The 14,825-nt window shown below is 32.3% G+C and overlaps 1 protein-coding gene across 1 annotated transcript in view; it reads right to left on the bottom strand.

Annotated features, from left to right (window-relative positions):
• LOC125066503 overlaps positions 1–13,961 on the bottom strand; it is a 36,808-nt gene extending 22,847 nt beyond the window's left edge. The window contains exon 1 of the mRNA XM_047674599.1: positions 13,569–13,961. Coding sequence (XP_047530555.1) covers positions 13,569–13,925 — 357 coding nt within the window. The 5' untranslated portion in view covers positions 13,926–13,961. The remainder of the gene's footprint in view (positions 1–13,568) is intronic.
• Between the last annotated feature and the right edge of the window lie 864 nt (positions 13,962–14,825).

The following is a 14,825-nucleotide window of genomic DNA, read 5'->3' on the forward strand; positions in this document are numbered from 1 at the left end:
AATTCATCGACTGCGAGTATAATGCTTAATCGTAGTTATAATGCTTTTTTATCATCTATATAGATTATATAGCTGATAAAAAAGCGTGGAGTTAATGTTTGTTGACTTCCAGGCAACGTATATATACTTATATATATGCGTTGTATAATTGTATTTAACTAATATGGCTATATTTATAGATGTTGAAAAAGAGTAACTACTGAGTTTCTTGCCGGTTCTTCTCGGTAGAATCTACATTCCGATTATATTATAGATAGCTTTACTTTAAATAGTTTGTTAAATGACGAAGTCCAAAGTGCTTGTAAAAGCCTACTTGAATAAAGTATAAATTTGGATTGTATTTGATTTAATATAAGTTTACATTTACCATTATATATAAACTTATAAGTACGATAGTTAAATTAAATATCTTAGAACACGACAATATGAATATACACGATTATATACACGAACGTCTTATTAGGAAAATATCAGTCCGGAGTCTAGAAGTTGGATGTTTGTACACTCTTGTGCCTCGGACAGCACGTAAAGCCGTCGGTCCTGCGCTTGAACTCTTTCTGGTCGGAAAAGTGCGCCTGTTTTTGCGTACACAAATATACATTATAATATATCCTGCGTTGTTGACTTAGAGTTGTAAAATTATATAAATATGTTTTGTTAAGATCTTGGTAAATAATAAAAATACATTTGATGGATATTAGCAGATCTATTTACTCACGAACGCCGCTCCATGTTAAATTAATAATTTTATAACAAAATATATATAAATATATGTTTTTAATTTTTTGTTGACTTTACTATTAATTATTTTACGCACACTAAGTCATTTTGTAAGAATGAACGTCACTCCCTCATAGTATTACTTTATTGTGGAGGGGCGCGCCTTTGTATGTGAAAAGATCTCTCTAAGGTAAGGACAGAAAAATAATGAGGAATCTGAAGAATAATAATTTATTTTTTATTGTTAACTAATTTTTAATTACGAGCGACATGTTGTGTCAATGTTACCCTATCGCAGTGTTTGTTTCAGACGAATCTATCATCCTTCTGTCCGACATGTTTCGGTCGGGTCGATGATTGTTTTAATACCGTTGACAGATTTATCATTATCATTTTATTTAGTTTCTATACGTATCATTAAAAACAAAACACAACAACAAAGTTCGTTAAATATAAAAAAGAGGTTTTATATGTATATGTAAAACCTCTTTTAAGAAATAACACAAAAAAACTAGATCGAAAGATGAGTTAACAAAAAGTTCCGTTTGCATAATCTAATATACACAATATTACTATGAATAGTGAAAATCTACATTTTATTTAGTATTTTTTTAACAGCAAACGAGATATAAGCGTCAATAGCGCAATGGTTTACGGGTTGCCTCACGATGTAAAAAGTCGCAGGTTCGATCTTAAATCCTTGAGCTCGACCCCATTGGGGTATACACATTACATATTGTACACAAAATGGGGTATTGCTACTATTCTTTAAAAAAAACATAGAAAACGTCCGAATTTTGACAAAAGGCGATAACAGTTAAATTAAAAATCATACTATCGAATAAAAATATGCTAATTTATAAGTATATTTTATGCATTAATAAAATACCAAACAATAGTGCTTACTCAACAGTTAGCCGCGTTAATGTCTCGGCGACAGTTAAATTTAACTCGTAATGTGATTTACAACTTACGACTAGACGCAGCTTATTGACCTGCTATTTACAACAAATTGTTTCTTTAATTTATTTCAATAAATATCGAGATTTTATAATAAATATATGTTTATATATTTTTGTTTGTAATTAATATTAAACAGAAAAGAAAATTAAATTAATTATGAATGAAAGTAGGTACACTATTTAAATAAATTAGGTATATATTTACGAGCTATTTTAGATATAATATTTGTACATAATAGGAAAATTAATAAATATAATTAGATATAATACATACTTGATTTACATATATCATTATATAATTTTATGAAAGCGATTAGAATCCTAAATAGAATGTCAATCGAACTGAATATTGCTTCAATTTTTTGACACGTTTTGACACGTTTTGAATTAAACTTTCGTTGCTTCAAGAAAAATATATGTGCATTTTTGAGAAACAAATATTTGTCAACTAGGTTAACTAAAATAGTGTGAATCCTCTTTTAACTTACTAGTTTTTTTTTCGTTTAACGATCAAAGAATGTTTATTTAATTTTAAGGTTAGTAAAGTTATTTATGTCCATGAACATTTGGCTACATGCTACGCGCACATGGCAATCGCTGTGTTTGTTCTAAACATCGTGGGAAAGTCGAGACAAACGACAAGCGACATGTTATGTTTCGCAAGAGTTTCGTAAAACATTATTAAAGTCATAGTAAAGTAATCGAAAGTTTTTTTTTGTATGATATAGGTACGGACAGGCAAACAGGTCAACTGATGGTAAGTCAGTCTGGTCAGTCATAGACATTGGCGATGTAAAAAATTATAGCCATCCTTAATATCACCAATGCGCCACCAACCTTGGGAACGACGATGTTATGTCCATTGTATTTGACGTTATACTGGCCCAAACACCCTTTAAGCCGGAACACAACAAAGGCAAAATCTCTATTCGATATAGAAGCGTTACACTAAATTATTGATTGTCCTATATCTACAATTCATCATCATCCTCCTGCCCTTATCACAATTTTATTTGGGTTCGGCACAGCATGTCTTCTTCCATACTTCTCTGTCTGACGTCATCTTACAAGTAATATTATTTCTAAACATATCGTCTTTCACACAATCCATCCAACGTTTCTTTGGTCGTCTCCTTCCTCCTATATCCATCCACGTCTATGCACAAGACCTTCCTCACAATAAGACCCTCATTGTCCTTAATCTACCATCGGTTCGGAAATAAACAGAAATACATTGAAATTGAACGGATTAAAAGATAAATTGTATGTGCATTAAAATGATGAACGAAGAAATAAGAAATAGAAGATATAAGTAATAATTTAAAAAAAGGAATACAGGTGCAAATATTCCTAGTAACAGTTCAATTAAGTTTAAAGCACCGACGGACACATACTGAGTCCATGAAGAAGTCGTCGTCGAATCCAATTAAATTAAAGAAAAATATATAGTGTAATTTAATGTTTTTCAAAAATAGAACACTCCGATAAAGCCGTGTCCATACATGATAACTTTATGAAACGATCAGTCCAGACAAAAAAAAAAACCATTGATAACAGAAAACAATTTATACGATGAATAATTAAACAATTACCATTCTCAAGCCCAAGGAACTTGAGTATGCAGCCAACGTAACGAAATGTGAATGGCTGCTAAACAGTTGTCGCGTTTATAAGACGTTTTAAATAGACTAGCGACGCCTATTCAATAATTAATTAAAAACACACACCCGTCTAAATACAAGTATCGTTGAACAGTTGAATAATTCAACTTTTGTTCGTTAAATTTATTACCGGAAATAATAACGAGTAAGAGTAATGAATATTATATTATATATATGGCATTAATAAATACGCAACGCGTGCGTTTAATTAACATATCTATCATGTATATTTAAGTGACGGAAGTAACTACTGAGTTTCTTGCCGGTTTTATTCGGTAGAATGTAGGTTCTAGAGGAATTTTGTAAAATGACAATTCAAAAGCGCCTTAAATCCTCTTTTTAATGTAGTATATTTTCATTCGATTTAAGTATATTTTATCTCCTTGTTATAACTAAGTATATTTTTTCATACAGTAAGACCTCAATGTTAATAATTCTTACGTAAATTAAAATGATTTGAAATAATTAATTCTCAAAATTTAGTCTTTAACAGCCCAAATAACAATGGATATAAACTTTGAAGGGAACTGTTTTATAAAAAACTAAGAATGTGTTTTGTGTAAATTTATAAAGCTTTTCTTTGACTCATTCATTGGCCGAGATTCGTTTTATACAAACTTAAAAAGTTAGAAAGGGAATAAAACGTAATCTGCCATGCCATAGATGGGCATAACAATCAAAATCCTAATACACTTTATTCAAGTGGGCTTTTGAATTGTCATTTTACAGAACTATATCAAGTAAAGCTACCACCGGTTCGGAATGTAGAATCTACCGAGAAGAATTGACAACAAAATCAGTAGTTACTCTTTTCCAACGTTTAAAATACAAAGTTATGTTAGTTAATTACATGATTGAAATCTGTAAAGTCGAACTGCATAGCCGATATATGTGTACCTATTTCTGAATGTAAGTTCATCTACTAGAAGTTGTTATTTGTTGGTATTCGTACTTTTTTTTCAAAATTTTGATTAAAATATTAAATTTTTCTGTTAATATTTTTGCATAAATTTTGTTCTACGTCTCAGGCTTTATAATACAAGGCAGAAGGAGGGCATGAAACATTAAAAGTGAAGTAATAAAAGCGAATACAAAGTCAAAAGCGAATACAAAATCCCAGGTGTGTGTAAGTAATTAAAAATTTGTTTAAATATATAAATAATAAAAGTAGCAGTACTTTTGACGTCTTAGCTAACGAGTCGATTCGCACTTCATTTTGTATTCGTTTTTGTTGCTTCACTTTAATGTTGTTTGTATTCCTTCTGCATTTTGTTTTATAAAAAGAGTTCTAAGTATGCGAATGATACGATATATTAGCAGAATTCCTGCGGACTGATAATCAGCTACTAGCCGGGTCCACGATATGTTCTCCAGCTGTTTCTTTCAATTCATTTACTAAGATGATTTTTGTTTCTTTTTTAACAGTTCTCGTGATGAATAAGTATCCTTATTATTAAATATAAATTTAAAATGCGGCTGTAAATGCCTTACAGGTGCGATAAGTCATTCTCAAATGGATAACATTTGGACCTACTGTGCTCCTCCAATGCGGATTGGTTACACTTGCGGCAGAACTTCACCTGACACATAGATCTTTTTTTACCTCCTTCACCATCGAGCACGAGATGAACAATAAACACAAATGATATCAAGAAAGTCCAAGATAAACAAATAAATATTGGACAACATCACATACATTACTTTGATCCCAATGTAAGTAGCTAAACCACTTGTGTTATGGAAAATCAGAAGTAATGCACTATTATAGTGGGGGAAAAAAAATATCCTGCTGAGTTTCTTTCGCCGATTCTTCTCAGGTCCGAGGTGTTAAATTCCGAACCGGTGGTAGATTTTTGAGTATCAATAAGCAAGTGTAAACACTTCTATATTGAATAAAGAATTTTGATTTTGACTTTGACTTTACCACAAACACTCAGACCCAAGACAACATAGAAAACTAATGAACTTTTTCTACATCGACTCGGCCGGGAATCGAATCCGGGACCACGGATTGGCGTACCCATGAAAACCGGTGTACACACTTCGACCGCGGAGCTCGTCAAGAGGTTATGACTTTGGATGTCGTAATTTCACTGGCTTACAAGATCACAGCAATACTGTAATAATATTTACTTGGTGGTACGGCTTTGTGCAAGCCCGTTTAGATAAGTACCACCTACTCATCAGATATTCTGCCGCCAAACAGCACTACTCAATATTGTTGTGTTCCGGTTTGGAGGGTGAGTGAGCTAGTGTAACTACAGGCACAATTGACAATAAATGTTAGTTAGTCTATGGGCGGTGGTGACCACTTACCATCAGATGGCCCCTTTGCTCGTCACCTACCTAAATTATAATTCTAAAAAGAAACAAAGAATTTTCACAAATCCTTCCCACGGTTAAAGTACGAAGTCATGCTTTGTTGTAAACTATATTTATAAGTCTAGCGTACCTAAACATTTCACATAGAGCAAGTGATTTTGCCAACGGACATATTTCACGAAAATGACTCACAAGATAAATGTCAACCTCGTGTTATTTCGCGCATGCGTTAAATATGAAATTATTCACGTCCTAAAGTAACTGTTTTTGTTTTGGTTGATTGTATTATTTGCTGAATAAATACAATGATATATCGATGGAATAGTTGATTCGACGTTGCCTAATGTAACGTTTGAGTCGAACGTTTCTGTTGGTCATTTGTGACACTACTATCCACGGAGAGTTATTATGCAGGACGTATTATCTATACTAATATTGTAAATAAATAAATAATTATTGGACAACATCACATACATGACTCTGATCCCAATGTAAGTAGCTAAAGCACTTGTATTATGGAAAATCAGAAGTAACGATGGTACCACAAACACCCAGACCCGAGACAACATAGAAAACTACTGAACTTTTTCTACATTGGCTTGGCCGGGAATCGAACCCGAGACCTCGGTGTGGCGTACCCATGAAAACCGGTGTACACACTACTCGACCAAGGAGGTCGTCGAAAAAAAGTAAAGAAGTAAAATTTGTTTGTTTGTTGTAAGGTAGACTCCGCAACTAATGATATAATTCTAAAAATTGACTCTCAAGTAAAAAGCTACTTACATTATTCTGAGTGCTATAGGGTATAAATTATATTAAAAAAAAATCTTTATTAATAAATTGCATTCGTGGAAAGCGGAGTGAATCGCTAGTTTATTTATATTATTCTAAGACAGCAAACAATGTATTCACTAAAAAGGGTATTTTATTTATAATGAAGTTTAAAGCTTAGTGTCGTCTCAGGTTGCCAAGACATGCGTACAATGGAAAACGTGTAGTAAATATATTTTACATTACAAAGATAATTAATTACGTTCTTAGTAAAATAATTATGCTTAAGATATATTTTTAGTTTTACTAAAAAAATATAAAATAGAGAACGTAAAATAAACATGAATGTTGTGTTCGTGAAACAAATTTATTATTATATTTTGAAAATCACGTCTGGGTAGACACCATCCACTCATTGGTTATTCTAACGCCAAACAGCAGTACTGAGTATCATTGTGTTCCGGTTTGAAGGGTGAGTGAGCCAGTGTAACTACAGGCGCAAGAGATATAACATCTTAGTTCCCAAGGTTGGTGGTGCATTGGAGATGTGAGGAATGGTTAATATTTCTTATCATTTGCTCGTTCGCCAACCTGTGATAATTTTTTTTTATAACAAATTCTAAATATTACTACATAAATTTGCGACATATTACAGCAGAAACCATAGCCTGACTACTTCTTAGATCATTTGTTATTTTTCCTACCTTAATTTTTTTGTTCTAACTAGATAAAATTTCTGTATCTAAAAGTGTGAAGTAATCTATCCGCTAAGACCACATTTTTAGAAAATTCAATTTTTTTGTGGGTACTTTAAGGAAAAAATAGAGAATCTGCTTAATTTTTATCGTAAGTTAATTTTAATTTAAGCCCCAGTAAACTATAATTGGTGAATAACATCCATTCCGAAATCGTTTTCACCCGATATAAACAAAATCACACATGACAGCAATTTCATATTTATGGAGGGATTCGAACCGGTGAACTTCGACCTCATAAAATGATTGTCTTCATACCAAATAATAAACGCGTGCATTGTAACGAAAATACTTGACTTTTACCGATAACGAATTGTACCGCAAATGACATAGACGTGACATAACAAAATAGAAAACTAAATGTATTCTATTCAAGTAAAGTCAATAAAAACACTCCGTAATCGTCTTTTTACTGTACGGAATGAAATCTAAAGCGTTTTGCATGAAACTAGCTGAACCCGCGGCACTATCCGCGCTCCATTCATATAACTTTTTAGCACACAAATCTTCATCTCCCATTTATAGGGCTGAATAAAAAAGGAGCCTGTGTCCATCCCCGGAACCCAAACAATTCCCATACCAAATTACAATTCGAAATTACGGTTTGAAGGGTGGGTGAGCCAGTGTACATGCACAGGGGAATTAACAGTTCACAAGCTTGTAAGAAATGGTTAAAATTTCGCACGGCGCCAATTCTATAGGCAGCGGTAAAGTGGTATGACCTCATACCATTACGTGGTCTGTAGGACCGTCAGCCTAACAATGTTATAAAAATATTTCGTGGTAACGTATCAAATAAACAAATTCATTTTCGTGTGTATAATGTAAATAAGGACAGAAAGTCAAAAAGTATCTCATGTACCTGCTTGAAAATGTACCTCAGACATGCCAGGAGCCCGCGATATAAACTCGAAATTGGTTTTTATTTAAAATAGTGATATCGAAATAATATGGTATTTTTTTATTAACAAAGCACTCTCCTTACTTAAAGCATCATTAAAGCCCAAATATTAACCAATATGTGATTTATAAACACACAAAAATATGTTTTTTGTCGTATTTTTAATAACACGCTTGTCTGTGCTGGTGAAACTTTGTAATTGTTTTTTAAATTAATTTCCGGATACACGTGATACTAAAAATTCTGCCATGACAACGCAAGAAATTAAAAAAATATATATATTAATTATAACAATCATTTATTTTTATTGTAAAAATATTAGGAATTTTAACAAGTAAAATATATTTTATCTGTCAAACATGTTACTGACAAAACAAAAGTCTCATTGACTAAAATACAGTCTAATTTCGAATATAATTAATGTCTATTGTCTCTTTCTAACGGAATAAATTATCGTATGTATGACAGTGACAAAATGTCGTAACCAAATTACTAATGCATATATTTATTAATAAATGTGATCATATTTTGTTACTGTCTCTCGAATAGAAGGAATCGCTGAATATAAAGCGTGAAAGAGATGGAAATATTTTTCGTACTACTTATTAAAATTAAATTAAAAAATCAAAAATCTAGCGATTTTATCTATGTTCGCTTCGTTATATATTAATAATTAAAATAAACAATTTATAATTACTCATGATGTTTCTTTAATTGTATGTATGTTGTATGTATTATTAATAGGTCAAGTATTTATTTCTAATAATTCTTAAAATCTCAATGAATATAAATTCGCCAGATGGATGCTGCGGTGGCCTTTCATCCATGTGTTAAGAGAACCCAGTTTGGCATATCTTTGGTTACTTAAACTAAATATAACGCAATCATATTTAAAAAGTCAATATTGGTAACCAGTGCCAATAAAGAAGGCGGTTAATCTTTCGAATAGATGTAACCGAATTTCGTCATAAAAATTGGCAAACGTATTCCGTTGGACTGTCTAAGAGGGATCCTTTAAAAGTTTTTTGGCGACTCGTAATATTTTTGGAAGTAATTATCTCACTCGGCTGAGCATATTTATATATTGTCGGTTTCCTCGCGTATTTAATATCGCCATTTTGCCCCACGACACACACAAACAAACAGGCGCGTTTATGTTACGGATCTATTCTGACTAGCGTAAATAATTTCATGACGAAACACAATTTGAATTATTCGGAAATTCGCTAAAGAAATGTTTTTAAGCGGCATCGGATTTCATGTAATAAATAATATTGGTATGTTTATATTTTGTGGAAAAAAGAACGACGCTTATCTAAAACGGCACAATGTAGGGAACTCTTGGTCATAATTTTGGTGACGCTCGTAGCGTAGGAATACATGTAGTAATCAAAGATTATTTATAATAATAATATATATTTTTTTGTTATTGTCACATCGTATTTTACATTTTCTTGTACTGTAAATTGAGGGTATACTAAATGACGAGGCTGACCAACGCGTGACCGGTTTTTTATCTTAACGGCAGAGTGAAGTTCTGGATATGCTTTATTTGTGCTATATGCAACAACCAATCACCAGTCACGTCTAGACTGCAATATTTTGTTACCGTGTTCAGTTTTAAAGGGCGAGTAAGCTATTGTAATTACTTATTACAGGCACATAAGACATTATTGGAACGTTGACAGATGTTGTACAATCTAGGGAAGTTGAAGCGTTATACTAAATTTGCGACTAAAAATTTATACATTTTTCCGAGGATGGATTTTTTAATAAAATCAAGTAGATTATTATAAAAATATTAATTAATAAGGCACATTGTACACACGGTACCATTGTATTCGTTGATTATCACACAGGATTCATCAATTTAATGAACTTAAAATGAACTACTGACATTTTTCTATTCTACTCAGTGGAACTAGTAGTTACAGTAGTACACAACCAATGGTAACTTTAAATTTAATTTATCCTGAAAAATAGCGCTTCAAAGAGCAAAAGCTCATTGGAATAAAGTATCTTTTATAATGCACCATTTATTTAATTTTTAAACGAATTACTAACACGATAACATTATTGAAAAGCACCCCCTAGCTTAGGTATTATATATGATAGATAATAATAACGATAACTTCTCCTAAGCCCTGAAAGTATCTTAACAATCGCAAGGATTCACTACTGTGCAGCGGATAATATAGATCACAAGTGTGCGCAAGCGCAGGGGCACTCTTGTAATTCTGGAACGAGATCAAAGAGGCGCAACGACTTTACCTGCCTTTCTGCCTCATTAAATTTATAATCGCCCGACACGGTATTTGAACCCTGCGTCAATGTTGTCTTAGAGATCTACTAAGCTAATGGTAACTAGGCAAGTAGCTGAAGTTTAAGAAGAATATCTAAGTAAAAAAAAGTATTTATATATACTAATATTATAAACGCGAATCCATGTAATCTAGCATAGATTACATGGATTCGTCATCACCATCACCAGAATTGAGCTAAACCGATAGAAATTATAATTTGGAATCGAGGTAAGCTTGAAGCTGTGTTTTCAATTACAGGATTTACGGAATAAAATGGGAACGAGTTTATTAAAATACGCTTAAATTAAAATGATTGTTTAAATTATTTCAATTGGTTTTCCCCTCGATGTCATATTCATTGACAGCGTAATTGCATTCATTAATTTAAAATTTTTAATTATATTTTGAGCCAATTTAATTTAAACTGTAAAAAAATGTTTTTTACACTTTTTTTACTAGGTGGTAGGACTTTGTGCTAGCCCGTCGGGTTGGATACCATCCACTCATCAGTTATTCTACCGCCAAACAGCAGTAATCAGTATTGTTGTGTTTGGTCTGAAGGGTGGGTGAGCCAGTGAAGCTACAGGTACAAGGGACATAACATCTTAGTTCCAAAAGTTGGTGACGTATTGGTGATGTAAGAAATTGTTCATATTTCTTACTGTGCCATTGTCTATGGGCGGTGGTGACCACTTACCATCAGGTGGCTCATTTGCTCGTCCGCCTACCTATTCCATAAAAAAAAATATTATTTTAGACCTTTAATAGGTCTAAAATAATATATAATATAAGACCTGAGTTGACCAAGTGTCTAGAACGTATAGTCTTGAACGATTGCGGTTTTAAAACTCTGGCTAGCACAGCTGAATTTTCAAAAAAAATCTCCTTTAAAAGGAGAGGCCTTTATATCGGACTCGAGGCTTATAAAGGACCATTAGAGTCACGTGTCACAAGCTGTTACCATTACCAAGTGGACTTCACATGGACTTCTGTCAAAGATAATAGAAGAGGATAGATAATAATTTTAGATTATCTATCCTCTTCTTATTATGATGATTTAAATACCTCATAATTCATTTATTATTAAATGCTTATAATTTTAAAATAAATAATTTTTATGACCTAATGGGCAAACTTTGAAGCGACATTAATCCTTCTTCTTTGCAATAACGTAAAGAAAAATGATTTCAAAATTTAAAAAGACAGTTTTTTATTTTTATTTTTGATATTCAGAGAAAATTAAAATATGTATTGCTATAATTAATCGAAATAAATGATTGGTTTCGAACTCTTATTAATGGATATCTTTTTGTTTTTTTAATTCAAATTGGTCCATTTTCAAAGTATAATTTACTTAATGTTTATCATGAAACAAGACGAGTCGTCTCCAAATATATTCCCCACCCAAAGGAGTTTTATCCGCACATTTAAGCTACAAAATCTTCAGTAAAAAGGAAACCAGAAAAATCGGCTATCGAGGAACACAAAAAAATAAGTTCAAATTGATAACCTCTATCTTTTTAAAGTCGGCTAAAAATAGAGTGCTTTTTTATTATTATATGAGATGTCAAAACAAACCTAATAATACTAGAGAGTCAACTGCACATCGCCTGCAGTGCGATTCTGTAATTCACTTCATATTTCACTCGTGAAATATTGACAACCGAATTTCGATGTATTTATAAATTTTTTTATGATTATAGTCGATCTATTCCGGATTTGAAGGGTGAGCCAGTGTAACTACTAACTACAGTCACAAGATACATAACATCTCAGTTCACATGGTTGGTGGTGCATTCGTACAGCATCAGTATCTACATAATGGGTAGTTACGACCACACCGTCAATTGTATCTTAAGGTGATTGAAATTAGCTTTGAGTCATAACATAATTTATCTTTAAGATATTCGAGATTAAAGAAATGTTTGCGACACACATACATACAGAATATAACACAAGATTATCTTCTAAAAAAAAAATAAGACCGGGATCTCAAAACTAATAACAGTTTTTTCGTTTCAAGTCGTACCCACTACATTCTTTTAAAATACCAAGAAAATTACTGTGACAATAATCATTTATTATATCGAACATACTATGACTATCTTAATACAGAAATCAAACGTTAATTTAATCAATTAATTTGATACAATAACTAACTGCTTAAATACTAAATACCACTGGTAATAAAGGATCGTTTCCTTTATTTACTAAAGTAAGTTAACTTATTTACACACGTGATATTATGAGTCTTGACTGCCCAGGAAGAAATGAATTATGATCATGAGTTACGCACATAAACCTTAGATTGGAGTACTTCATACGATTTGCTAATAACTCAGCTATATTGTGCACTAAGAGTTTATGTTTAATATATCTTTATTTATAATACAACACTGTTACAATTAATTACTTCTATCCTCTTTAATTTTACTTCCAAATCCCGATAACAGTTTTGTCGACGTCCAAAACTAATTTTTTCGCAAATCCATTGTGAATATCACAGATTAATCAAGCTCTGGACCAATGATATCGCGTCAATTTGTTGTCAAATGTTGTTTATTTGACTTTTCTCCTCTTATGGTTGGAATATAGTATATATGTGTATCTTCGGCTAAGAATTAAGTCTTATATCACTCGGTCATATATATGTTGCTCTCTTATCGTAGGAATATACTTAATAATGAGTCTTATCAAAAAACTCGCAACTTTTGTTTATATTTACAGAAACTGTTTAACAACTTCAATTGTTTACATAAGATATTGTAAATTATATTTTAGATAATGTCACTATTTTGCCCGCAAATCCTACGAAAATTACCTTTTATTTTCTATTGGTAGAATACACAAATACTGATCATTGATTCGTTAATCCTTAATTCTTCAGTGGAAAGTAAAAGTGTACCATTGGAATGTGGGAAATAAATTGAGTAATTAGCCAATAGGCAGGACCTTTTTATGTCCCTATTTTATGCGATAATTCTGCCTCAATCACTCATCATATAACCATTTTATGATTTTTATTATTATTGTTTTGCGATTGAAAAATAATGACTCGAAGGTTCTTAGTAAATAAATAATTTATACAAAATAAAATTTTTAATTTATTTGTAATAGTATCATGAGTACGTATTATCAAGTTTTTTAGCAAAATAATTATTAATTTAACTCACATCATCGTTCCAGTATCCATCACTGTATTCATCAGTGAGACGTTCACTCTTATCGTCCTCCCGCATCCTCTGCATCTCCTGCACAACCCCTCTCAGCTGGTCGTCACTCATCGACCCCCACAATTGCATCGCCGACAATAGTTCTTCATCATCCTCGCTGAGTTCGGCCGGCGTGAGAGAATTTAACCTATCCAGTTTAGCGTATAGTTTTTCATTGAACTTTTTTGCGGGTGCAACAGTTATTTTTTCTAATTTCTCATATAGTCTGTCTAATCTATCAGCGAAGGACGGGGAGTCCGTCACGTACGCGGGTCGGATCTCGTTCGCGACGAGCACTAGCAGGACGAGGCACAACATGGCGTGATCGCGGCGAAGCGACAACTGGCCACATGGCGCGCTCGTCGGGCACACGCGACTATTACTGGGTTACTTTAACATCGTAAGGTTAGTGTTTGATGTACGCTTTTCGATTTTCTTTAACGGCTTTGTTTTGTCAACGTAAAGAAATATATTATTTTCAATTTATTTTTGATGAAGTTGATTTCTGTGCTTTATTCAGCATTTGAGATCAAGATAAACCACTTATCATCAAATATATGATTGAAACAAGGCTAGTAGAAATAAATATATATTTAGAACAAATTTTTATGGAAAATGTTTTTATTAATTAACGTTCTCATAACTAACACACGAGAATTATTGGAAAAAACAGACTGCTTTAACCATAAATATTATTTGATTATTAAAACGGGTCCGTCTCCTTCTTCCGAATGTCAAATCACTGAAGAGAGACGGAGAGAAATAAAAAATAAGGCCGTATACACAAAACAATGTATTATAATACTTTAATAATATTGAATAAAAATAATGATCGCAGAGTGAAATGTAATTAATAATAAATTAAGCATGATATTTTGTAGCGTCAATAATAGTGACATCTGCCCGAGACCGGCTGCCGATACGTGCTTATACAAGATATAAATAAGAACCCGGCTCAGACCTCGGACCATTCATACCTCGTCTGGATTCGGTTCGGGAGCGATGTACTCACGATAATTTAATTCTATTCAACCTCTTCGAAATATCATTAACATTTTACAATATCGTTTTTTTTTTTATTCTTTATCTTAATTTTAGTTATAAAATCGAGAGTAATTTTGTTTTGTTTATTACGCTTTTAAGTTTAATCATGAATTTGCATACAGGTTGTTACGGATACATAAAAGGACAGGTACCTAACACCTGCCCTTTGCCCGC

The sequence above is a fragment of the Vanessa atalanta genome, chromosome 9, assembly GCF_905147765.1.
Source record: "Vanessa atalanta chromosome 9, ilVanAtal1.2, whole genome shotgun sequence".
Taxonomy (NCBI): domain Eukaryota; kingdom Metazoa; phylum Arthropoda; class Insecta; order Lepidoptera; family Nymphalidae; genus Vanessa; species Vanessa atalanta.